The sequence below is a fragment of the Alosa sapidissima genome, chromosome 7 (assembly GCF_018492685.1).
Source record: "Alosa sapidissima isolate fAloSap1 chromosome 7, fAloSap1.pri, whole genome shotgun sequence".
NCBI classification, from domain to species: Eukaryota; Metazoa; Chordata; class Actinopteri; order Clupeiformes; family Clupeidae; genus Alosa; species Alosa sapidissima.
The window spans coordinates 18,050,798-18,077,918 of record NC_055963.1 but is presented as its reverse complement, the minus strand read 5'-3'; the positions used below and the strand labels follow the sequence as shown (position 1 = coordinate 18,077,918).

Sequence of the window (27,121 nt, the reverse complement as noted above, 5' to 3'; positions counted from 1 at the left end):
AGAGGAGTAAGATGAGGAGAGGAGAGGAGAGGAGAGGAGTAAGATGAGGAGAGGAGAGGAGTAAGATGAGGACAGGAGAGGAGAGGAGTAAGATGAGGAGAGGAGAGGAGTAAGATGAGGAGAGGAGAGGAGTAAGATGATGAGAAGAGAGGAGAAGATGAGGAGAGGAGTGGAGTAAGATGATGAGAAGAGAGGAGAGGGGTAAGATGAGAATAAGAGAGGGGAGAGAAGGAAAGGAGAGGAGAGGAGAGGAGAGGAGTAAGATGAGGACAGGAGAGGAGAGGAGAGGAGTAAGATGAGGACAGGAGAGGAGAGGAGAGGAGTAAGATGAGGAGAGGAGAGGAGTAAGATGAGGAGAGGAGAGGAGAAGATGAGGAGAGGAGTGGAGAGGAGTAAGATGAGGAGAGGAGAGGAGTGGAGTAAGATGAGGAGAGGAGAGGAGTGGAGTAAGATGATGAGAAGAGAGGAGAGGGGTAAGATGAGAATAAGAGAGGGGAGAGAAGGAAAGGAGAGGAGAGGAGAGGAGAGGAGAGGAGAGCAATGAAATGAGAGGAGCAAGGGGAGGGGAAACATCATTGTTGGGGACATGGCATTATAAATCTGCTCCAGAGAGAGCCTGCCTGCCCGACCAGAGGATAAATATAGCCCCTGCCGCACTCATACACTTAAGCCCGACTCTCCGCATCTCCCAGTCAAGATCATTTGCTTCTGTTAATCTGCGAGAGGGTGCAGTAATTAAACGGCACACAACCAGGCTTTCCTGAGCCGCCTGCAGCCCGAGGAGCACAACCAGCAGCAGCGCATCAGGGCAGCAGAGGAGCTTTGCTGTGCCCGACGCAACGTCGGCTTTGGAAAAGCCATGGTGAGGAAGACGAGGAAGAGGGAGCAGGAGCGCATCCTAAATAAATGATGGGAGTCAGGCGGGTTCCACTTGCTGGGTGCATAACCACCGTTTTCTACAGATATGACACCATCCCCATGATCTCGTGGCAATGTTTCTAAAACTGCCACAACCAGAGTCACACATGTATGACACAATGTGGTGGTTATTATGCTGCTCTGTTTTGCAAAAAAATATTTTTGACCTTGTGGTATAATCAGTATGTTCAGCACAATCAGTGGTGATTGTCTCTGACTAAAGATGCTTAACAATATAACATTCAATTCAATTCAATACAACTTTATTGATTTACGTAGCACCATTAACAATAAGCAAATTAGCTTATAGCCTGTCGAGAGCCTCTGCTTCTTAACCACTGCATGAATTAAATAGGCTTGCCTTCTTCTATTGATGTAGCAAGCCAAATTAATGTACTGTTGCAACCCTTCCTCTCATCAGAAAAACACACCTGGTGAACCCAGGCAAAAAATGTGTAGTGTACAGATACACACACACGGATGCACACACGGATGCACACAGCATCACGGCCGTGTTTTCTTGCCGAATGACATCATGACTCATCACCACAAATGTCTCCTGTTTGTCACGTTCAGCAAGGGTGACATCACCCACATCCACACGGCTAAACTACTGAAGGGGGGTGTCATGACAGGAGAAGAAGAGAAGAGAGAGAAATAGAGGAAGAGAGGGAGAGAGGAGAATAAGGTAGAGGAAGAGAGGGAGGAGAGCGAGGAGGACAATGAGGTAGAGGGAGAGAGGGAGAAGAGAGAGAGGTAGAGGAAGAGAAGGAGGAGAGAGAGAGGAGAATGAGGTAGAGGGAGAGAGGGAGGAGAGAGAGAGGAGAATGAGGTAGAGGAAGAGAGGGAGGAGAGAGAGAGAAGAATGAGGTAGAGGGAGAGAGGGAGGAGAGAGAGAGGTAGAGAGAGATGGAGGAGAGAGGAGAGAGAGGTAGAGGGAGGAGAGAGAGAGGAGAATGAGATGGAGGGAGAGAGGGAGGAGAGGAGAGAGATGTAGAAGAAAAGATGGAGGAGAGAGGTAGAGGAAGAGAGTGAGAGGAAGAGAGGGAGGAGAGAGGAAAGAGATAGATGAAGAGAGGAAGAGAGAAGAGTGAGGTAGAGGGAGAGAGGGAGAGAGAGAGAGAGAGAGAGAGAGAGGTAGAGGAAGAGAGGAGAGTGAGGTAGAGGGAGAGAGGGGAGAGAGAGGTAGAGGAAGAGAGTGAGGAGAGAGAGGAGTGAGGTAGAGGGAGAGAGGGAGAGATGAGAGAGGTAGAGGAAGAGAGGGAGAGAGAGAGGAGAGTGAGGTAGAGGGAGAGAGGGAGAGAGAGAGGAGAGTGAGGTAGAGGGAGAGAGGGGAGTGAGAGGTAGAGGAAGAGAGTGAGGAGAGAGAGGAGAGTGAGGTAGAGGGAGAGAGGGAGAGATGAGAGCGAGGTAGAGGAAGAGGGGGAGAAGAGAGGAGAGCGAGGGACACATTAAGCCAGGCGACAGGATGCTCTTCTCCATGGCGTCACGCCAACATGGCTTTGATGTGGCTCTGGGCTCCTGTTTTTGTTCCTGTTACAGGCATCCTTCAGTGCAGCTACAACAAAAAACAGCCCAGCTCTCATAATAGCCCTCAGCTACAGCCTGCAATTATGCACCACCGAGAGCACAGCCTCATTAAATAAGTGTCTGTCAGCCTGGGGGTGATGTGTGTGTGTGTGGGGGGGCTCTCCATTTCTGTCTTGGATGGGAACTGAGCTGACGGTGCGCCAACGTCTCTTCACGGTCATCAAGGTCTGAGTCTGAAAGCGCCACAGCAGTCAGTCAAACTGCAGGACGGACACACACACACACACACACACACACACACACTCCATGGCTACGGTTTGAGGCATGGCGGGTGATTTCTAGCTCCTTGGCAGGGTAGAGACTAGAAGGTGAAAAACCAGGGGAGATAAGGGGAGGGGGGAGTCATCAAGGCAACCCTCTCAATAACCACCGTCCCCACTGACAGTCTGGATGGGGGCACTCAAGCAGATCTCCCTGCGCAACCCCAGAAAAATGCCCCCGCGTCTCCTCTGACTAGCTTCACCGCGCCACTCTGCACCGCATCGTGCCAATCTCCACCGCACCGTGCCGCGCCACACCACACCAGGCTTAGCCCAGAGAGCCAGAGCTGTCTGGCAGTGCGACACGGAGCTGAGCAAAGCTGCACCATTTCCAGCGTCATGCCCACTGAACACATCAGGGGCTAAAAGCAAGGCAGCAAAAACAAACACTGGCCGCCAGTAGCTGGCCCAGATTACAATAATGAAGAGAGAGAGAGAGAGAGAGAGAGAGAGAGAGAGGTAAAGGGCAAGGAAGAAAGGAGAGAAATAGATTGAAAGAGAGCAAGAGAGATGAAGGGAGAGCAAGAGAGAGAGAGAGAGAGAAGGATGGAAGAGAGAAAAGAGAGAGAAAGTGTGGGGGTTGGGAGGGGGCTTTTACATAACAGCTTACTGCTGAATGCATTCCCACATCAAAACTCCCATCATTCTTTTGTTATGCATTTAAAAAAAGTGGACATGGACATTTTCCCAAAAAAAGGGAAGTGAAGAGGTATTATGGAAATTGAGCGGAAAGGGGATGAATGCGATCTTTTGGGAGGGGAGGAGAACTGCGTGGGGGGGGGGGGGGGGGGTTAGACTGAAAAGAAGAGGAAGTAGCAGACACAACTAAGACCAACACAATTAAAATGCAAAGCTGTCTTCTTTCTCAGCACTGCTGGGGTCTGGAGGGGTCTGTATCTGTGTGTGTGCATGTGTATCTGTGTGTGCGTGTGTATCTGTGTGTGTGTGCGTGTGTGTGTGTGTGTGTGTGTGTGTGTATCTGTATCTGTGTGTGTGTGTGTGCGTGTGTGTGTGTGTGTGTGTGAGGGAGAGCAAAAGAGTGCGAGAGATGCTACCCGGTTCACCTCCACAACATCTCTACTCTGGAACTCAAGGGCATGAGTCAGTCCCCCCCCCCCCCCCATCCACCTCATCCTCTTAGGGAGAGAGAGAGGAGAGAGATGCACTGATGATGACTGGACAAAAGAATGGCTCTGAGGAAATGGGGAGAGGCAATGCCGTAGGGAGGGTAGGAGGGGGTTGTGTGAAGAAGGTGGTGGTGGTGGTGGTGGGTGTTGGAGATATGGGAGCTGCTGCTGCTGCTGCTGGTGGAGGAGGCGAAGGCAAGAGGCCCCTTGTGTGCATGGGAACTGATTTAAGAACTCCAGCAGCGTGAAAGGAAAAGCTAATCCTTCATTTCCCTCAGGGGATATCGGCTTGATGAAGCTGGAGTTTGAAAGAGATTCGCCGGCTGTAATTTTGGTGGCGCATAAAGCTTTGAGAGAGTGAAAGAGTGAGACAAGGGGAGAGAGGGATGAACAGAGAGAGAGAGAGGGAGAGAGAGGAAATGTGAGTGAGGGAGTGGGAAATTAGTGTTACAGAATGAGAGTGAGAAAAGAGAAGTGAGAAAACAGAAACTGAGATGGTGAAGACAGTGGTTAAACAATATTTGTTGTGTTTTAGCCTTATGTTCACACAAGGGCGACATTTTAAAATGTATTTATGAAAACGGTTCCCGAATGAAGACTTCTCAAAAAAACTGATAGAGCTTTTCTGATAATGGTGATGACAGCTCTAATTTTATCCCAATAGTTTTAAGCTGAGTGCCACCCCCCAAAACCTCTACCACATCCTGCAGCAATGAATAGAAAACCATGACACAACAACATCTTGGTGTATTCAATATAGTGATGCTAAATGCTACCAACTTAAAGTTCACTTCGCAGGGGAAATGCTGTTTGCTCAAACCATGTTCTGTTGATGTTGAAAAATAAATATCTCATGGTGGTACCCCTTTGATGATAATTTTGTTTAATTGTAGTCTAGTATTATTGGGCATCTGTGGCCTACTGGGGGCATCTGTGGCCTACTGGGGGCAGCTGTGGCCTACTGGTTAGCACTTCGGACCTGTAACCGGAGAGTTGCCGGTTCGAACCCCGACCAGTAGGCACGGCTGAAGTGCCCTTGAGCAAGGCACCTAACCACCCCTCACTGCTCCCCGAGCGCCGCTGTTGATGCAGGCAGCTCACTGCGCCGGGATTAGTGTGTGCTTCACCTCACTGTGTGTACACTGTGTGCTGTGTGTGTTTCACTAATTCACGGATTGGGATAAATGCAGAGACCAAATTTCCCTCACAGGATCAAAAGAGTATATATACTTATACTTATATACTTATATTAGTTGTAGGCTAGGCTATAAAATGTCCTAGCTAGCAGCAGTTTTTTTTTAATTTACTTTCCCATTTGTGGGCACAAATGAGTTCTCTAAATGCCGTTGTGTGGATGCAAATCTTTCTGAAAACGGAGAAAAATGTCATGTGAGCATGTGAGCAAGAGTGAGTGTCTGAATGTGTCCATGACAGACTGATAAAAGGCAGAGAGAGAGTGTAGTGCAGATCATTTGATTTACTTCCTCATTCTGAGTGTGCAGGCAGACCACAGAACCTCATATCTTTACTGCAATGTCCTCCTGGCACCTCTCTTTCACCCCGTTTTTCATCCACACTACACTCGTTTTCAAAACAGAGTCGCAGGTCCAGCTGACCTGCAATTTTCCTCAGACAAGACAATTGAAGCATGGAGATCTAAACAAGGGCCTTGGCACTCATAAAAACACTATTAAAAGGCTTGAGCAGTTGCAGAATTGCTACACACATGACCCCATGGCCAAAAAGAACACAGATGCTCAACAGACACTTCTGCAGGGCCTAAGCTTCCCTAGCAGGCTAGTTCCTCGTACATGATCTGTCCGAAAGAATAAATACCAATAAAGGAAGTGCTCGGAGGGGAAAAAAAGAGGACAAATGAACCACACACACACACACACACACACACACACAATCTGGAGGGAAGTCTGCAGGTGAGAGTGGTGCAGAAGGCCCCGGTGTCGGACAGATTTGTCCAGGAGCCAATTAGAGAGCTGTGGCCACCCAGCGAGGGACTAGGTCCTCAGAGGGCCTCGGGGCGCTCTGCCCAGTGGTGTCTGCCTGGCACACTTCGGCCTCTGCCAGGGCAATTGGGTTTAATTAAGCATACGAGGACAGGGTGCTGGGAGCAGATGCGATGCTGGCACAGACCCGGCTTATTGGTATTCAGCAGCAAAACACCCACCCAGAGGACCAGTGTTGGGCAGGGCAGAGCAGGGCTGGGCTGGGCTGGGCTTTCGTCTCGTCTTCGTCTCAGCTGCTGCCCCCCCACCGCCACCCCACCCCCTCCTAAAGTGCATTACCTGCCAACATCTCACCCATGACGGATTACAAGACAATGAAATCATATCAGGTCATCAAGCATACAGGGCAGAGGGAGTTCATATTGTCCTTGACAGATGTATGGCTGGACTTCAAAGCCTGAATAAAATGTGAATAAAAAAAAAACAATATCCATCAATAATTAAAGTCATAGCCCACTTTCATTTCATTCTTTCACACTGTGAAAGAATGAAATGATTCAAATAAGCCAAATGATATTGAACAAATGGCAAACATTTGAGTTGCAGGACTATACTGAAATCATAAATGATTAAAAGAAATATTTTATGCAATCATAAAACTGATCATTGAGCCTCTTTTGCAGATCACTGTCTGCCACAAATAAACAGTTCATCATACAGTAAACAGTTTTGAGATGTCTTAAAATGAGATATCCTGAATTACAACTGAAAGAGGGACCACACTACACACCAAACTGTGCCATCAACCCACCCAGAAGAGATGCTCTCTTTGTGTTAGAAACAGGCATGCATGGTATGCGAACCCACACCCATGAATGCTTGTGTGTGTGTGTGTGTGTGTGTGTGTGTGTATGTCCATGCCTGGCAGCATATGTGCTGAGGCAGGACGCTTTATGGCTTTAAACAGCTCTCACACACACACACACACACACACACACGCACTCAGAGCTAAGCTAACAGGAGAAAAACACTACAGCTCCGTGTTCATTTGCATTAAGCATTTACATTAGCAATGCTCCAGTCAGGAGGATGGGGGGGAAGTGTTTGGGGGAAGCTTTAGCAAGAGTACATTTGTTCATCATTACAATCTTTTTTTCTAGGCCACGATACCTTCTGTGGTCCACTCTGTTCTATTTTTCCCTCTTCTGCTCTTCATTTTGTTTACATTTCCATATCAAACATCTGTTTACGTTCCAATCAGACGATCATCAAGTCTAGTGCATCAACAAAGATTTCACATGGTTTAATCCAGCGACTCCAACAAAACGCAGTACAAGGATAAACAGAAGGCAATCCCGCAGACACACATGATCCAGATCTCCCATCTGAAAATAGCCTTCAAACTTTTGTCTGCTCCAGTTTCCTTTTTTTTTTGGTGATTTCCTCCCAAAAGTGGCACAGTCCAAGATAACCAGCCGACAGCGAGAAGCCTATTTTAGGATTAAGCTCTCATTAGCGCCCAAGAAAAGTCAAACGTGCAACATGTCGTCAATGTCGCATGAGGGTGTGACAATCATAAAACATGGGGCACCGGCTACTGGGCCTATAACTGGACACATGTGTGGGTGACTCAGTACAGCAATAGACACTGATGACATCTTGCTCCAGATGTAGTAGTTTCAATGGGCCAAAGAAGTCTATCAGGAAGAGTATCTTATCTGGTCACACAAAGGCTCAAACCTGCCCACAACCACATCAGAAACTAGGTGCAGCTCCCACACCAGTTACTAGTTTCCTCTCTTCTCAGAGATGCACCTACCGCAAACCCCACACAACGTCGTCACACAACCTCCACACAGAAGAGAGGCGGCTAACGCTAACTGTGAGACAAGTCAGCAGGACAGCAAGAGATACAGGTGCATCTCAAAACATTAGGATATCATCATGGAAAATTCCATTGCCCTTCTCAAGTCGAGATTTCTGTACAGTGTTTCCCACAGAATTGAATTATATCTGTGGTGGTAGATTTGCAGAATTAACTTGAATGCAACAGTTTTTAGCGCAGCGTGGTTATGATGCAGATTTAAGCACGGTTTAGCCAGTCGCCTTTATGTCAACAATTGCAGGACTGTTAATGTTTTCTTTAAACTTGCAGGTAGGTTTGTTGAGCGACAAGGGGAGGCTGTGCAAAGGTGCACATACTGTAGCTCTACAATGAACAAAATTCCATCCAATTTAAATAGTACGACATGGAAAATCGCTGTGTGGTGGTCAATGTTGATATTGTGGTGGGCCGCCACAAATAACTCAATGTATGGGAAACACTGCTGTAGTACAAATTCTTTATTCTAATATTTTGATATACTGGATTTTGTATTTCCATGAGCTGTAAACTGTAATCATCAGGATTAGAATAATTCAGATAAAACAAAAAAAAAGGCGGGGGGGGATGGGTTGTTTTTGAGATGCACCCGTAAAGTCACATCTCCTCCTAAAAGTGCTTTAATAAAATCGCAAAGGAAACCTTCCCTTTTTCTCTTAACAGGTTGTTCTGCCTGATATAGCTTTTATAGCAACTTCTAGAGAACTACTAAATGAGTAAGTTCTGCATAAGAAGAGGGAGAGCGTGGTGTTTTGTGTACTTTTAGACACATGTGGGAGGTGCATCTTGCTCTGCTGAATGCAGACAGAGTAACATCTTGCAGAGAGCCTTTAACTGCTTTCTCAGCGCAGCCATTATGCCCAATATCCTACCCAACAAATAAAACTCGTTTGAAGTTGGTTAGACGGGGTTGTTTTTCCCCCCTCGCATTTCAGATGTTAGGCAGTGAAATCAGCAGGTGGGCAAGAGACTGCTAGAGACAGCAAAGTCAGGCTAAACCAACAAAAACAGTTAGAGAGACAGAGAAAACAGACATAGGCATGCAGAAAGAGACAGGCAGAAAGAGAGGAGGAGAGAGAAAAAAAAAGAGAAAAAAAAAAAAAAAAGTCAGTCACATCTTGGACGCTGACCCCCTGACTATGAGACATTCAGTCTCTGAGAGACACAAACATACTTACACAGACAAAACACAGCCGCAGAAGCGCTGGCTTGACCGACTGTAACGTCCAACAAACACGTTTTTGTTTGCTGGGGTCACACAGCTTCTGCTGTGCGCAGAGTCAGAAGGGTCATGCAAACAAGCCTTAGAGCCATTTCCTGGGAGGTGGCCATTTTTTTTTCCACTGGAGAACAGGCCTCGTTGTGCCAGAGTGAAAGCCTCGTTGCGCGTTTATCACACAGCAACAACAGAGGCGAGATATAAATATCAGTGTTTGCCCAAGGAAGTAATGTGTCAGTGCTTTTCCGAGTTAAGATTAGTCTCTATTTGAGACTAGTACGCTTGAGGAAGGACAGACCACAAATTAATTTAACAACCTTCGCCACTGTGACAAGACAGGAAAAACAAGGCTGTGACTATGCTACTGAAGTAGTCTTGAGAGAGACTAGACACGGAAATAACAGCGCAATAAAAAAGATGGTTCAATCATGCCTCCCAGCAGGACAGCCTCTACAGACATCAAACATGACGAATTCCAAAAAGACTAGCTGCTCTTGTTGATTTTGAACAGGCATCTGCATCTGTTGCAAAGACTTCCCTGGACAACAATCTGACACCTTCAATTCATATTAATAAGTATATAAGTTTGAAATTTGGTCTCTGCATTTATCCCAATCCGTGAATTAGTGAAACACACTCAGCACACAGTGAACACACTGTGAGGTGAAGCACACACTAATCCCGGCGCAGTGAGCTGCCTGCAACAACAGCGGCGCTCGGGGTGCAGTGAGGGGTTAGGTGCCTTACTCAAGGGCACTTCAGTTGTGCCTACTGGTCGGGGTTCGAACCGGCAACCCTACGATTACAAGTCTGAAGCGCTAACCAGTAGGCCACGGATAATAATATGCAAAGCATCACTGGGCTAAGTCTCAATCGATTCCTTTTGACTGTGAAAACTCTTGTGGCCAATGAATACCATATGGATGAATGTATTGGACTGTGTGCTTAAAACTGTTACTGTCTCAATGCTTCACAAATGGAAGGCATGTAGGTGCTGCAGGACAAGTTCCAAAACATCATACAGAATTAGGGCAGAGTCGTGGATAATTGCCGAGCTATTTAAGCAGTCTCAATGAAAGGACAATAAACAACGCCTGCTTGAAAGGCTATTGAATTTTTGACACCTGACACTTTTTCAGCTTTGCTCAACCAGGCCACTAGTTTGTGTCGCAGCCCCAGCTGTAGCAATGTAATAAATTATAGCAAACCATTTGTATTGGACCAAACATCTTGTTTGTCCTCATGAAACCTCCCACATGATTCAGGCAACTGAACAATACAGCCATTGCCTCAAGACTGAAACAGACTGCCGTCCCAGTTCACAGGGTAAAATCACAAATATAAACAGCCGGCTTTGGACGTAATGGAGGCCACTTAAAAGTCAATTCAATATGAATGCAACATAATGCCGTCAGTGGAGAGAGAAGTGAAGCATACGATCACAAGACAAAAATATGAAACTAAAAGTTAAATCTAAGTATCAGTCATAAAATAAAGACTCAGCCAATGACAACAAACTTTGCTGACTAGCTCCTTAAATACATTCTTCACACACAACTTCTCCCATTTAAATAACTTCCTTGCTGATGCAGACATGACAACGCAACAGATATGACTGCTATGATCATGCATTGCGCCAGCTTAGAGGAATCAGTCCAATCGGAGCATGCAGGTTAAGTGGGACTGCCATCTGCCTGTCTGCAGCGTCAGCTAAGCCCAGTCTGCCTCAGAATCACACGCACAAACTTTTTAGTAATGCTGACGTCACAAACAGGAAACACCTGGCCTGACCCCTCTTCGCTCGATGCTTACCACAGAACCTCCCAGACGTCCTCCTAGAAACTGACGTTGGCACTTCTAAAAGGGACTCACTTCAACTCGGGAGGCAGAGAAAATGTACCGCCTGTCATTTTTCTAGCAGAAGAAAAGTTTACTTTGGATGATAAGGAGTGGACTGCAGTTTTCTGGGAGCAATGTGGTTCTTTTTTGTGTTAACCACCTTGCGAAACTGATTAGCCTTCCAACTTGGCCCATTGGTAAATGCAGCGAGACATAAACTGTGCTAACTGCTGATTGGGCAGAACATAGTAAGGGATCAGAGTTTGTATGTTAACATCTTCCACATGGCCACATCTGCACCGTAGGGGCTTAGAGGCTGTTTCACTTCCGTTCTGAGTCTATATTCATAACATTAGCACCCGTCCCCACCACATCACATCCCAAAGATGGAACTGGGGTTGATAGAACAGACAGATCGAATTCAATGCTATGTGAGATTAAACAGTTTCCGAATCTGTATCCTGCTGTACAGTGGGTCAAGCAAGCTAAGAGGAGTCTCCTGCTTTTGGAGAGTAGCCCCACATGCTCTACTTCACGCATTCCTCTGCTAATTTCTGTCCAGTGAGCAACTGTCTGACAGTCGTGAACTTCCTTTACACCCAGGCCCAGCCGTGCTTACCAGAGAGAAGCGCTCCAGCTTTGCCTGGGCCTCCCAGCACCACTTCACAGGTCACAGGAAGTGCCAGAGACAGACCTCTTCCTGAGGACCACATCAACAACAAAAAAAAAATTAAATGGAGACGAGGCCCCTTGAGGTCCGTGCAGTATGGAGACAGACTTCAAGGCAAATCTGCATCTACCTTTACTACTTCAGAAGTCTGAAGAAAAGACACTGGAGCACTTTTCTTTTAGTATTTCAGACATCTGGGCGGTGGTAGTGTAGTGGTTAAGGAGCTGGGCTAGCGAGAGTTGTCGGTTCAATTCCCGGCTTCCACCGTTGTGCCCTTGAGCAAGGCACTTAACCCCAAGTTGCTCCGGGGACAATGTGATCCCTTGTAATATAGCTAACATATGTAAGTCACTTTGGTCAAGAAGTGTCTGCTAAATGTAATGTAATAATGTAATAACATCTGTGTGTCTGATTGGGTCCCATTTCTGGCTCACAGTCAGGTGTGGACAGTTTACTATAAAACACTGTGTGTTATGTTTTGGTTCCCAAATGCCTGAAGCTGTGGACCAGCCATGCTGGAACGTGACACAATACATTCCACAATATGAAGCTCTCCTCTTGCGCACCTTGACTGTTGCAGGCCAAAACACGTTCGCCATTCCTTCACTGACAAGTTAAGATTCCAGCATGAGAACGCCACAGCCTACCTGCTGATCGCTTCTCACGCTCTCCAAGGCGTTGTTGTTGCTGCTGCTGGTCACGGTCAGAGTAGGTGTTCCAAAATGGAACCATGTATTTCTTTGAGAACCTGTGTGTATAAGTAAATGCTACTACTTCCCCTTGACATTCGTCACTACTTCACTTTATCAGCTTAAGACATTCTCTTGACAATACAAATAGCTCTCAAAGTCAAATGCATATTCAGTAAACAGTGTTGTTATCACTGCACAGTGAAACACACAGGTTGCCTCTCCCCAAGGCTGAATAGATGAACCGCCACAAAATATCATTACACTGCTAACACTATGGGAATCCGTCCAGTCCACTCTCACAGCCATCCCATGACTCAGGACACAACAGAGTGGGCAGGGATCACCATGGCCGGCGGCAGGTTTCCTATTGTTCTCTATGGTTCGGCAGCGGAACGGTGGCAGTGCTAGTGCAACTTTCAAAGCGGAATACGAGAGTATTCAATTCTCAGTTTAGGCAAACTGTTTGTGATCCCCGCCTTAATGAACAAACCAAGATTGACTTTGCGCATACCTACCCAATGGTCTGTGGCTAATGCTTAGGTTTTCTTCCAAGAGGGTGAGAGGAAATCTCTTTGTCGACTTTGGCAAAGTCAAAGGTCTGTCAACCGCCTCTATAAGACACTGCTGTAACAGGCAAAAACAGTAGAGCAGAACAGCAATAAATCCTCTGTTCCTGTTTAATTTCACACACACACACACACACACACACACACACACACACACAGAAGATGACAAACGATTCTGAGAGTTTAGTACAGCCAACCACTCTCCAGCCACAGACGACCAATGGTACTTTCAATCTGTTGATGGCTTTGCCTATAATGTTGCACACTAATAGATCCCCCAAGGCCAGAGCCTGCCACAATTGCACTAAGCATATGAGTACAAAGCAGTGTGATTTGATTCACATACAGACCAGGTAGTTATATTGGCCCTAAGGCTCAAACAAGCTGCCCCTGCTATATGGAAATAAGAGGCAGTGGATAAATAGTCAAACCACTATGGTAATCCCTGTCAATACAAAAAAGGGTATTGACATTTTGATTACACATGCTACATCGAGTGTGTCACATACAATAGCAACAGCTCCCACAGGCCACTTTGCAGTAACCACAAATGCCAATAATTTTGAATGGAGCAGTCACAAGCCTGAGGTCGATACCCGTGGCACCTCGAGAGAGAGAGTGAGAATTGAAACAGACAACCAGTGCTTCATATTTTCTTCCATTGTGTATGTTGTGGCGCCTCCCCCCCCCAGCCTACTCCACTCACATACACACGCGCCCCTAGTCCACCGGCGTGCCGAGACCATCATCCGGTTATTTATCTCCCACACATGCTAGTCTCATCATTATCGCCGTGGAGAGAAGCCAGCATTGATCTCCCTCGGCCAGGCCGAGAGCAATAAACCCATGGATACAATGGACACTTCAGTCAGCCACTGGCTCTGTACAGCAGAGGAGGAAACCCGTCTTGACTGCATGACATCCCCGAATTGGATTTCCGATTAAGAGGGTTTAATGTAATTAGTTTGAGAACTGGGCAGTCTGGTATGGGCAGTCCAGTGATGCATCACCTTAGCTCACAGCTCTGTAAACTATTGCTTCTTTTGCCTCAAGTGGTGGGCAGTGTCTGGACACAAGCTCTCTGATAGATGATGGATGCACCGATGAGGACCTCATACTAAGTTACAAGCAAAGGTTGCATGAAGACAAAAATTAGTCTGCTCCCAGAAAACATAATGATTGAAGACAGAAAATACGTTTTTTTTTTTAAGAAATATACATTCACAACACCAACCTTGAATCCGTGTCATGAGGGCGATACCAGCATAACCAGGGAATTTTATAATGTACTGGATTGCGTGTACAATACAATGGCAAAGACATGTCCACTGGCATTCAACGTGCCAAACCTCGTCATGTTATTTTGTTCCCATCATGGTTATAAACCACAAGTGCCATATAACTGCTGTAGTTAACAAATTAGTAAATTGTTGTTTCAGTCATGGTCGTGCATAGTGCATTTCATATAGCCTACATAAGGCACGGTTAATGAATGAGGCGGTATCCTCGAGGGGGTTCAAAAGGCCAACGTGGATCGATTCGTTCGTTGTGTTGGTGAAGTTGTCACCCGAGGTTAAACTGCGAGAATCTGTCAAGCACGTTATAGAAACAGAAGACATATCCATTTGAAGGCACCGACACATATCGCATTCCACCCCTTCACGGAGACGAACGCCTGGCATGAAACCACAACACACAATAGGGGACAGAAATGATGACCCATTTCACTGACAGCCTGTGACTGGTGTCTGTTAAATTAAGACTTAAGACGTAGGAGTTCCATGAGTCCCTTTAGTCGTAAATCTACACCACTAGTTCAGGCGATAAAAGCTACCGTTGTCCTTTTCCCTTTTCCTGCACACAGGAATGGCATTCGATGGTTCATTCAAGGTCTTATTAATTTAGCAGGATAATGGGTAAGGGAACTATTTGAGCATTTCCGCAAACTGTCCATTTCATAACAAAAAACAACCGCTTACGAATTGACACAATCTGTTGAGTAGAGCGGGTCGAGTCGACCACTGGGGCAGAGAGCGATTAATGGAGTTTTTCCCAGTTTTACCCAGTGCAAGACTCCTCTCGAACAAAGAGGGATTGCATCGCGCGTGTAGAGCTACACTAGCCACTGTTATTAAACATGGCAGGCTACAACTACCGAAAATCACAGTAGCTACAATAAATCCTTTTGGGGAATATTTGAAGGCCGTGATTATAATTGTATCGCCTGAAGAAATGCATTGTCCGCCTCTTAGAAACTCGTGATTTATAGAGTAAGACCAGGTTACAAAGGCATCCACGTTAACATTAGCTTATTGGGCATACCAGATCCAGACATCGTGTCTTATTTGCAATATAGCATTCCTGCTTTTATCATTTCCAGGTGCACTTTCACAGGGAGGTAAAACAAACTGGTCACAACACAATGTTGTCACACAATCATTTGAGCGGCGCTTTGCCCTGCCGCCCCATGGGTCGGAACCGCTCGTTAGATTCACTGCTGCCCTTCCCCTTGTCTTCCTGGCTTCTGCTTTCCCATACCTGAGTAAACTGGAGAGGGGGTGAGAAGAACTGTGGCCACCGCTGCTGCTGCTTCCAGCGGATCCCGACGATCCACCACCGATCCCTGCGGACTGTCGTTTCCCTGACAAAAGCTTCTCAACGGCGGCAAGATTCCCAGTGCGCGCCGCCTCAAGGAGTTCCTGCTCCTTCCCCATCTCAAATCGAGAAGGGCGAGGGGGAGAAAGGGATTTGAAACGGGAGCAAATTCCTTTGCGCTCCTACCAAGCCAAGGCTGTTCCTTCGCTTAATCGTACCGAAGGTAAAATAAATGCTTCCATCCACAGCTGGCTCCGTTTCCCCAGCTGCGCTGTTCTCCTGAATCCACACTCCTCTTACAGCTCCGGGGAAAGTTTCTTTCAGCACCACCGGACAAACTTCCTTCGACCGTCTCTGACACGTCACTTCCTAGAAACAACCATCTCAACATGACGTCGTTTTGTGATAATTTTGCGTAATAACCTATTTATCAGGGCGAATTGCCGTGTACATAAGCTTACTTTTTTCTGTAATTTCTGCAAATGCCACATTCCAAATTGAATTACATTGCTCTGGTATCCCATACTCATTGATGTACAGGCATGCTTTTTAAAAATAAGATGCCCCTCACAGAACAAGTCTGTTTGTGTCTACACTAGAAAATGTTTAATCGTAGTTGAATTCCCTTGGAATATAATTGCATGGACATTTTCTGCTATAGGAAGGAACTAAGACAGGCCAACAGAGTCACGGGGTCAGGCAAAAGTGTAATGAACATTTAGTGTGTTATTAATGCTTATAGCTTCAACAAACATGGATTTTTAAAATGGGATCAGAGGAGGCAAACGCCTGATTAGTTTTTCCATAATTGTATTTTCAGGCATCATGGATCTTAAATACTCTGAGACATATGCAAACGCCAACGTTAATTATAGTAGGTTATACCTTTACAACTATCCGCATAATGCATAAATTCAGATGGTTTTGTCACTGGTAGTAGTAAATGTAATTGGTCGAGAAACCGGAAAAGGAAGTGTATATGCGCATTGCTGATATATCAACAAAGTGCGAGACAGCAGCACCACCAGTGTTAGGGCTAAGTATTTGATTAAGCTATTTGATTGAGCTATCAATACATGTTGCATTGTTAACATTATATTGATGCCTCTCACTACCTCCGGATACCCCCTGGTGAAGATCTCTTTCGTAATAGTAAGTTATCTGTAGATTTTCACTCTGAAGTGAGCTGGTTGATGCAGAGATAGCTAACGTTAACTTAGCTGTACCCCATATAACGTTACCACAAAACTACAACCAATAGCTAATGATACTATTATAGCCTTTGTGAAGTAGGATGTATTGCCATGCAGTCCAGTTATGCACTTGCTTTGTTATCTGATCGTTGTTTTTGGAGCTTATAATCTATTGCGTGTTTGTGGTTAATAGCCAGCGCTAACTCCTAGCTGGCTAACACTTGGTTATTAAATGGGCTAACCATTGAATGTCGTGTCGCTATGTTCAGTTACTATGATCTGGAGTCGGACATATGTTTGACATGTACAACTTTCCCCCAGAGATAACGGACAAGGTGGTTGGAGCACTAGACAGGTCCTCACAATGGCTGACCCTGCAAGAATGAAAATTGATTCTGGATCAGCATCCATGCCAAAGGAGGAATTGCAGGAAAACGACGTTAGTGAAAAAGAAGGACCTGCTGGAAGCGAAGTTTCTGTAGATTCCAGCTCCCAGCAGTCACAAAAAGACGACGACAAAGCGGTTAGTCGGTGAATTTACAGAGGAACATTTTGTTGCCCCCAACAAATCAATCCACTGACATTTCAGCAGACAGCCTATATCAAGGTTCAAGATCAAAGCTTTGCAGCATACAATTAGTTGGTACTTATTTTCTGTTGCCTTAGGAACATTCGAAGGAGGCGAATGCTGGGGAGGATGAGGATGAGGGAACGTCAGGTCTACACCCCCCAGCCTCTAAGAAATTGAAGGTTGACGCAGAGAAGAAGAAGGAGAAGCGGCAGAAAGTAGATGAAGATGAGATCCAAAAGATGCAGTAAGTCTCATCAGAGCAATAAAATGTGTCTTGCGTTTGAAAGTAGATGAAGATGAGATCCAAAAGATGCAGTAAGTCTCATCAGAGCAATAAAATGTGTCTTGCGTTTGTTGTTAGTTGAAACACTTACTGATGCACATTTACATAATGAATCTCTCTCATCAGGGTTTTAGTCTCTTCATTTTCTGAGGAACAGCTTAATCGTTACGAGATGTACAGACGGTCTGCATTTCCCAAAGCTGCTATTAAAAGGGTGAGTTACTTCATTATGATCATTAGTTAACTGCTTCTTATTGATTTCTTTTAATGGTGGGTCCTTAATGTGCTTGTGCTTGGTTACAGCTTATCCAGTCCATCACAGGAACCTCCGTCTCACAAAACGTGGTCATTGCCATGTCGGGTATTTCAAAAGTCTTTGCTGGGGAGATTGTAGAAGAAGGTAAGCAGCGCCCATGATTATAAATTCATTTTCTTCACTTTGTTTGGTTCCCCTTTGTTATCGCTCCCCCTCTCGCGCGCGCGCGCCAGTACAACTAACCCAAAGACCTTACCTTGTACCCCCCCCCCCCCCCCCGGTAGCGCTGGACGTATGTGATAAGTGGGGAGACACGCCGCCTCTGCAGCCCAAACACATGAGAGAAGCTGTGAGGAGGCTGAAGAGCCGAGAGCAGATCCCTAACACCAAGCACAAACGCATCCTCTTCCACTGAAGAGCCACCACCAAGGCCAAGCAAAGTTCTGCTGCAGCAAAGTTAAGGAAGATGAGTGACGTGTCTTCAGGCTAGGAACTATAATGAGGTTGGAGATGGAGAACGTTTTCAGTGCTGCCTCCGCAATGTTTTTGTAGATAGATGTGTAACAACAATGCTCATCTAAAGCATTATCACATTCTTATATACAGACCTTTTTTGTTGCATCATCTACTCTTTTTTTTTTTTATTATTAAAGAATTTAATAACATCCATTCTATCAAACGTATGTCATTACAATCCTGATCATAAAATCTTGTTAATAATAAATGTGTACCGGTAGTTTAATTTTGGTATTATTTTGGTAAGGGGCATTGGTTCTACAGTATATTGTAAATTCAAGTGAGTAATCATTCACCTGTAAGTAAGTCCCTTAAAGGCACTTTTTAAGCTTAATATGCAAGTTTTTTTTTAGCTTAATTTACCTTCATTTAACAGCTTCAGAATCATTGGAATGGTTATATGACTTTTTTCGGGTTGAATGGTGGCCGTCTCGCTTCCCCCTAGCGCAGGGGTGGGCAAACTGCGGCCCGGATCCGGCCCGCCGAGCATGTCATTTGGTTATCAGGCTGCTCGCTATTTTTTTCCCTGCGATAGTTGGTTAGCTTTACTGCAAACTGCTTTTCACTCTCCTTAGAGAACGTTTACAATGTCAAAACATCATATTAAATAGAGATAACATCATGTTAAACTAAGTTAACTCTTAGTTATCTCCTTTACAGCAGATCTAACGTGAACATTATGCGATCCATTTAATTGGGAACGCGTCTGCACTCACGAGAGGGAGAGAGAGCCGCAGGTTCTGGCTTGTCATTGTTGATAAGTGATATGTCCTTCTTATAAAAAACTTTCCCACTACTGACCATTTAAAAACTGAGAGGGCCCAGCCGTAGGTACAGCACTAGCCATAGCGGAACAGGCAGAAGATCATTGAGAAATAAACGTGAATTAAAGCGACTGTCTTAAAGCAACAGTGCACAATTTATACATTTGTTAAACAGCATAAAATTAGCAGTATTTTTCAGCAATTCACATTTTAAAACAAATACTTTTCATTCTAAATTATAGGCTATAAAAAATGTATTTTTTTTTTTTATGTGGGGGGGGGGGGGGGGGTGTTGTGCGGCCCACCGGGCAATTTTCAAAACCCAATGTGGCCCTTGAGCCAAAAAGTTTGCCCGCCCCTGCCCTAGCGCCTGTGAGCGAAAAAAATCACCCTTGCAACTGTGGGCCGGCAGGCCGACGCCCTCAGTGTCAGGAAGTATAACTAGTGTAACGAATTGCTTTACTGCATTCAAATACACATACACGCCAGGCACCGGCTAGAAAAAGGTAGTGATGGATAGTGATGGGGACGAGACCGCCTATGCTGAGTCCGAGTCAAGACCGAGTCTTTGAAGGGTCGAGACCGAGTCGAGACCGAGTCTGTTGGTTTTCAAATACAGTCGAGTCCGAGTCAAGACCGAGTCTTTGAGGAAGCAAGTCCGAGTCGAGACCGAGTCCTTTAGGAGTCGAGACCGAGTCGAGACCAAGACCATAAAAAAATGTCAGTTTTAATATTCATAATTTAATATCACCCCAGTTAATAATCAATAGTTAGGCCTACAGACTAAGCTAGATTGGGAATTGTTTAGAGGAGCAGTCTTAACGTCTTAATATGGACTATGCTGTCCTACAGACACTCACCGGCAGCAGAGCCATAGAGATAAATAAACGGCTCTGACGGCAGTATCTTTGCATTGCATCGTCATTTTGCATTGCATTGCATTGTCATTTTCAAATAATGCCGGTCAACATTGCATTTTATTATTATTGTTGTTATGTGTTGTCTGTTTTTTTAGATGAACATAAAAAATGCGTTGGTCTCGAGGACTCGGTCTGAAATTACGAGTCCTTCTCCTCCCACTGTGGTCCGAGACCGAGTCAAGACCGAGTCTTTGAAGGAACAAGTCCGAGACGAGACCGAGAAAGCAGAAATTGGTCTCGAGACCGGACTCGAGTCCGAGACCGGACTCGAGTACTACATCACTAGTGATGGAGTTTCTCAGACATTCGTCATGACAGAGCCAGCGAAAAAGAAGCAAAAACCGAGAAAACAGTAAGGAAAATGCCAATAATGCATAGTTTACCTTTAATGCATATATGCCGCCATGGTCATTTGTGATGCAAGGATAAAGGAAGAAGACCACTAGACCCAGTTTTGTGTGAGGATAAGTAGTTAAACTTTTTTTAATTAATTTAGCTTTGTCATATCTTTCACACAAAGCGATGGTTCACAGAACCAATCTGACATACAGTATAAGGTGTGATGATGGTACAAAGTCTTAAACCTCAGAGAACAATGGTGATTTACATACACACACACACACACACATACATACATACATACATACATACATACATACACACACACAAAACACTCTAGGGGGAAGGAGTTCCATTATAAACATGGCTCACCTGCATGCAATTATAATGAAGAAACACATTAAGGAGATCTCAAGTTCTCAACCCCAAGTAGTGCAGTCTAAAAGGAAGTATCATAGCAACTAGTGAACACAGTGTGACAGTGGAGTAAAATGGACAATGAGTTGTCTCCATACTAAAGGATCAAGACCCTCTTTGAATTGCGGTCAACAACTGATATGCTCTACTTTTTTTTTTTTTTCTTTCCTACATAACACATTTTTGTTTACACAAGGGGGGGGTCCAGTCCAGAAAATCTTAATTTCACACACAACATTCTTTCCAGTTGTAATATTGGGTGTCAATATAACTGAAACCCATAAAGTTAACACCATCATTATCATAATACAAGAGAATCATTAAAAAATGGAAGTATAATGATTTTGGAAACATTTTTTTGTGTGGAACAAAGAATACCCCTAACATATAATTGAGGCACAACTGAGTTATGGGTAATTTTTGTCTATAGGAGAAGTCAGATGAAACATGGCTGTTTGCCGGCTCAGGCTGTAAATTGTGTTGTGGAAAAAGTCCATGGCAACGAGATGCACCTGTGAGAAGATTAAATGTTCCGTGCTATCACCTCCAGTATACATGCTTAATGGCCTACTGAACTATGTATTTGACAACCTTGACTACTTACTACTATACTACTCTATAATACTGCTGCGTGTACTCATTCAAAAACCTCTGGCCTGTGAAGGCAAAGGATGAAAGCCATTCTTGCTAAAATACAGAGTTTGAAATGTGAACGGGCAGGGTACCACAGCCCCTCTCTATCTTTGATTTCCAATGGAAAGGGGGAATCTATATTCCACACTAGGGATGTTAACAACCAAGGCCACTAGATGAACATGTTCACAATGGAAATTCAGAAGCAAATGAGTACCTGTGTGTTATAAAAAATAAAATTAAAATAAACAGGAGACAAAAGAAGAACTTGCAAACAAAATCTGGACAGGACTGGACTGGAATGAGTCTAGTCCACATCGCAGTATCTGGAACAGAGAGATTCATTCTCTGAGGATAAACCATGTCCATGTCCAAATCTGACCCATTCCATTCAACACCCTCCAACAGAGGAGCCACTGCTGCTTAGAAAGGAAATGACTACTTCAACAATCATTTACCAGTCCACTGACCAATGCCCAGCACACACCACTGAAGCAACATCTCTGAAATCCCGTCACAAACAATGACCCTTCCTTGAAAGACGTTTACAAACCTGTCTGCCTGGCTGGGAGAGAAGGTGTCTACTCTATGTAATTATCAGTGCTGTGACTACAGAAAAACACTGTCAAAACGCTGCCCCAGAGTGCTGCTTACTTCAGAGCACTGAATCTAATGGCTGAAATAAGAGACAACAAATTTCTGCTTCAGCACACTCACACACACACATCCACTGTGACCTTGATCTGCACGACTGAAACACAAATCATGCAGAATGAGAAGACAAATAATAATTTTTAAAAAACAGCTCTAGTCTGGATGGCAACAGCCATTTCTAATCATTGCCCTAATGTGTTAAACTCCCAACTTAATTTATGAAAAGAGGTCAGCACAAATCCAAAAAGTGAATGAAACTAGCATGCTAGAGAGATCGGAATTCCCTAAACAAATGAGCACAAATAACTCGAGAAAAATACAGTTAACTTAGAGATAGTGTTTTTTAAACAACAATCTAGGAAATTACACTGTCAACTCACTGACACAAAACCAGAAAAAAAAAACTAAATAAAACACTGGATCTTCATGGCATGCATGTTTTGTGTCTTTTTCCATATACATCTGTTATGTATATAATTGTTACATATTGCTCTTTATACAATACCTACAGTTTGCTGATAGCAGTAGTCAGGCATGATGCTGGAAGGGCTACAGTACTTGAATAACCACCATGCACTGATGCCACCTCACCCTTCCCTCCCCACCCATCCTTCCTCCACTGGGGCTTGGTTGTTGCCCTGGGAGGGTTGAAAGGCACTGGTACGGATCAATGTAAAGCAGTGTGCCCAATGAAAAGGCATCCACACAGAGGTGAACTGTGGCTAAGCAAGCAAGGGACTTGGGCATTTGGCAAGGGACTTGTGTAGAACTGTAAACTTTGCATTAAACCTGTAAGCCATATATGCATAAGGCCTCCACCTATAGTTACCCACGATCAATCTGTTTTAGTTGTTTAAAAATGGTGCGCTCGTCTTGTTTACATTGAACCATATTAATACCTTCACAACACTGAGACATTGCAGAACCCTTGTTGACCTTGGGAAGACTCCTGTATAAGGAGGAAATATTTCTCTCAGGAAATCACTAGCTCGCAATAAATTTGAGTTGAAAAAATATGCATGTCCAACATTTGTCCAATCAGGGAAAGACATTGTGCGAAATTAACCCAAAAAAGTATTGACTAATTTGTTTATCATCTGCCTCAGGTATCTATATTACACATGAAGTTTTTTTTTTTTTGTAGAACATTTCATATGCAACATGACCAAACATTCTAAACAAGGAATTTTACAGAAATTGAAATCCAAAATATATAAAAGTAAAAATATTTGGCATTGAGTATGTTCAGAGTGCTTTTGCTGTATCCAATATGGCACCCATATTTTACAGAGGGCTATTATTTTTCTTCGTCCTTGAGACTAGGCATTTCATGTGCAAAGAAGCACACAGAAAACAGACAATCTATACAGCCAGCAACTGGCAAGAACATTTTGATAGATGTCTGTCTTGCTACATCTGACAACTATAAATTAAACTATAAAACAGCAGTTAATAAATCAAACCAAATCACTTTAGCAGAATGACGCACAAACTGAGGAACTCTGCTATGTGGGGGCTAACGTGATCAGAGACTCCAAAAACTAGGAGCATGTTTCAGAGTTACCCTTCATCCTTCATCCACTGAAACAAGACACTATGCAAGGCATTGCGATCTATGTTGACACTAACTTGACCTTTACCAAACACTACATTTAATCTATGGACAAAAAACTAAATGACTAGCTTCCCCTACTAACTATAGAAATTAACAAGGCAAGTAGTCATTAGTTACCTGTGTACATCTTAAACGCATATTTATCTCTCTGTGTGCTTGACTGTAACAGATTGTTTTCAAGTACTTTTTGCAGTGACTTGAATGAGCTCAAATCGGTTAAGAATACTGAAGGCTTGGAGTAAAGCTTTTCTAAATCTACAAATAACACTGTAAACTAATACAACAGTAATGTGATGTACCCGTCACTCAAAACAGGATAGAGGTCTGCTTCAAAGTGCTTATTATTTTTCTTGACTCCTTATCTCCTTAATACCATAGTGGTCCTACATAGAATTGCATTGATGCATCTAAATAGCAGCCTATGATAACATATATATACAATTAATATACCAAGGCAAGTAAATTCTATGGATATACCCACTACACCCAGCTATTCTGTACCCACTATATGATCTACGGGAGATGTTAGCAGGCCCACACTAGGCCAAATTTGTAATACTAATGGAATTAGTCCGGCACACCGGACACTAGTGAAGATTACACACACAGGCGCACACACTGAAACACAAATTACAGGAAAGTGGGAAGGGAACATAACGAGTTCTTCGGCAGTGAAACAGTGCATGTGCAATTGATTTCAACCATATTCGAAAATGACTAGGAAATTAAGAGAACATGTCTTGTCTGTCCACCATGTACCGTGAGAAGACACCGCCAACGTAAGGTCATCAAGGTTAAGATGAAAAATGGTTAGATGTCAACACATTCTTCACACAAGCTCCCAGAATCTTTCCATACAAAACAAAAACACAACCCTAACAGAATTATAAGCCAGTCATCCCCATGCTCTATTTGCTGATAAAATATACATATTTTTAAATTTAGTTTTTTTTTTTCCTTGTCTGTCATTGTCTTCTCTTTTCCCCTAACACCCATTAGAAAGAGTTTGTTCTGTGGCACTTCAGCTGATTCTCAATAACTTCAGTAGTTGTATATCACCCCCTGCTGGCCTGTTCTGTGAGGGAGCTCAGAGGGTGAACGTAGGGTCATACTTCTGGACTTCCAGCAGGAGGCGCTCTCGGTCCAGCAGAGCTTGAGCGAGGGCAACCTGGGCCTCAGAGAGCTCTGACTCATGGGGCTGCATCAGCACAAGAAAAATATATTATACGGTGTGACATGGAAAACATAAGGTACATACAAACAAAAGTAATATTTCCATATGCTATGATATTAAATGTATCTTAATCTGAAACATTATTAATTTATACAAGAAGAAGACTTTAAAACAACTTGCAAATTAAAGAAAAGAAATTGAAAGTCTAACACTGAGACTGCTATATATTATTGTGACCTAGCAACACTATACCACATATTCTCTTTTGTCCCAGTGACTTTGAACTTAAACCACCAGAGAGAGAGAGAGAGAGAGAGAGAGAGAGAGAGAGAGAGAGAGAGAGAGAGAGAGAGAGAGAGAGAGAGAGAGAGAGAGAAAATATGCACACACACACCTACACATCACATCAGTTGGTACATCTTTAATGTTACAGGTTGAGGCTAACAGGCTATGCTATGCTGCTATATGCTAACAGGGTGAGGCAGTACTAGGGTGAGGTGTGGCGAAAGAGGCAGGTTACACTAGCTTTGGCCAGAGTTCAATAAACACTCCAAGGTAATTAAGTTCCTCAGAGAGACAGTCCAACCACAGAGGTGCAATCTACTCCATTCTTAACTACACCACAGTTTGCTGAGGGATTATTATTACATCTCGAACAGCAAGGACCTCTCCTGTTGTAGTAGGACTTCTGCTGGCTACTAATGCAAGTAGAGGAGGTAATTAAAGCACTCTGCAAACTAGTTCAACCATGCTGTTTGGTTTACTTAGTAACCTAATGACCAGAAAAAAGGGGGTATCTTACCACAGCAGTCAATGGAAAGTGATATCCCTAATATCTATTCAATGGGTAAATTAGCCATGACTGGTCAGTTAGTTGTAGTTGTAGTGGTCTACATAATTTCCTAAAGGAGTTTGTGACAGCCTGAGTTAATCCTCACTGAATCAGGAGTCAGGACACCACACTGTCATGGTGGATAAGCCCTGCTCCCCATGTCTAATGTCTCTTTAGCTCAACAGACTGCTATTGGCACTTGGAGACTTTCTCCCCATGTATGTATGTATGTGCGTGTGTGTGTGTATCCCTTGTTATGCTGTGGGCTGCCAGGGTGAAGTGTTCTAGAATGTGAATTCATAGCAACAGCTCACAGGATACCTTGTTGTGCTCTGTGGCATCACTGCAGTGTCGCTGTCCATTCTCCCGACACGCTGCCGTGGAAACAGTCCCCTCGGCCTCAGACTGGTTATCACCCGCTGGGGAAGAGCAGATATACTAATCATGTCAAGTCATTACCATTACCATCCCTGTTTTACTTCAATTTATCTTTTTTATATCTTTTTACTTGAGCTTATGTTTTCATCTTTTATGTATTTTATCTTATGTCATCCCTCCTTCAATCCTTGTAACTCTAAGCTCCGTTTCCAGGTTTGTATGCCCAGTACATTACCTCTGCCTTACTTGTGAAGTCAACTTTGGGTCAACTGTTGTTTAAATGTGCTATATAAATAAAGTGACTTGACTTGACAAGAGAGGACAGCTGCAGATTCATAATGTGCTGCAACACAATTTTCCAAAGTAACACAGAAATCAATAACAATCTTGAGTGCAACATGGTTGTCCCTGTATTGATCATGAATACAAATGCCTCTGACACCGTTACAGCCAAGCACGTTCGGCAGGTAAAATATCGGTCATAACAAATATTTGTCTTTACAAATCTTTCAAATCATCAGTCTGACACATCCAACTGTCTAAAACTGTGGTAAAACTGTGCAGTAAATGATGTTCTAGGGGGGCTGGCACAACTGGCTACAGCATCCATACCATGTTCGGGTCCAAGTGTCCACAGGAACCCAGGTTTGAGTCCGACCTGTGGTCATTTCCAGATCCCACCCCATCTCTCTCTCCCACTTACTTCCTATCAAACTTCAATGTCCTATCCAAATAAAGCATAAAAGCCCAAAAAATAAACTTTAAAAAAAAAAAATGTTCTAGATGTTTCTGTAGGTCTGGCGTTTGTTCTGGTTGTGTTCCGGATCCCACCCCACTCACGTCTCAGGCTGAAGACGCCGTCGTCCGAGCGCTCCAGGACCACTCCATCCAAACTGAAGACCACAGGCACAGGCTGGGGGGCCGTGGGGTATACCCGGGGACCGTTATCCTGAGAGGAGAGAGGATGGAGAGGATAGTGGGGGAGGAAGATGAAAGGATGGAGACAACAATTATATGCCAACCATACCAAGCCTTTTATATGCCAACCATACCAAGCCTTTTATATGCCAACCATACTAAGCCTTTTTATTTACCAACCATACCAAGACTTTTGAGTGTTACTTGAGTAGTTTCCCTGTTTATGAGACACATGATCCATGACATATTGTCTTATTTGGAATATACAATAATGAATCAGATCCATGAAGCCTGCTGTCTGTACCATCATCCACACATAGTTAATGTGGTGGCATTAAG

General features: G+C 44.1%; 3 protein-coding genes across 4 annotated transcripts in view; 1 reads left to right on the top strand and 2 right to left on the bottom strand.

Annotated features, from left to right (window-relative positions):
• LOC121713189 (ankyrin repeat and SAM domain-containing protein 1A-like) overlaps positions 1–15,714 on the bottom strand; it is a 105,261-nt gene extending 89,547 nt beyond the window's left edge. Inside the window, 1 exon segment of the mRNA XM_042097640.1 lies at positions 15,263–15,714. Coding sequence (XP_041953574.1) covers positions 15,263–15,438 — 176 coding nt within the window. The 5' untranslated portion in view covers positions 15,439–15,714.
• Positions 15,715–16,296: 582 nt separating this feature from the next.
• Positions 16,297–18,289, top strand: taf11 (TAF11 RNA polymerase II, TATA box binding protein (TBP)-associated factor). The gene is made up of 6 exons (XM_042097662.1): positions 16,297–16,471; positions 16,834–17,035; positions 17,179–17,327; positions 17,493–17,580; positions 17,670–17,766; positions 17,907–18,289. Exons 2-6 carry the CDS (start codon positions 16,877–16,879, stop codon positions 18,035–18,037), a joined length of 624 nt encoding a protein of 207 aa, XP_041953596.1. The 5' UTR covers positions 16,297–16,471; positions 16,834–16,876; the 3' UTR covers positions 18,038–18,289.
• Positions 18,290–20,262: 1,973 nt separating this feature from the next.
• The window catches only part of uhrf1bp1 (UHRF1 binding protein 1), a 34,418-nt gene continuing 27,559 nt past the window's right edge, over positions 20,263–27,121 (bottom strand). For both annotated transcript variants that reach the window (XM_042097638.1, XM_042097639.1), the window contains exons 19-21: positions 26,705–26,813; positions 25,808–25,905; positions 20,263–24,678 (exon numbers count right to left, since the gene is read on the bottom strand). In XM_042097638.1, the coding sequence (XP_041953572.1) occupies positions 24,568–24,678; positions 25,808–25,905; positions 26,705–26,813 (318 nt within the window). In that variant the 3' untranslated portion in view covers positions 20,263–24,567. The remainder of the gene's footprint in view (positions 24,679–25,807; positions 25,906–26,704; positions 26,814–27,121) is intronic.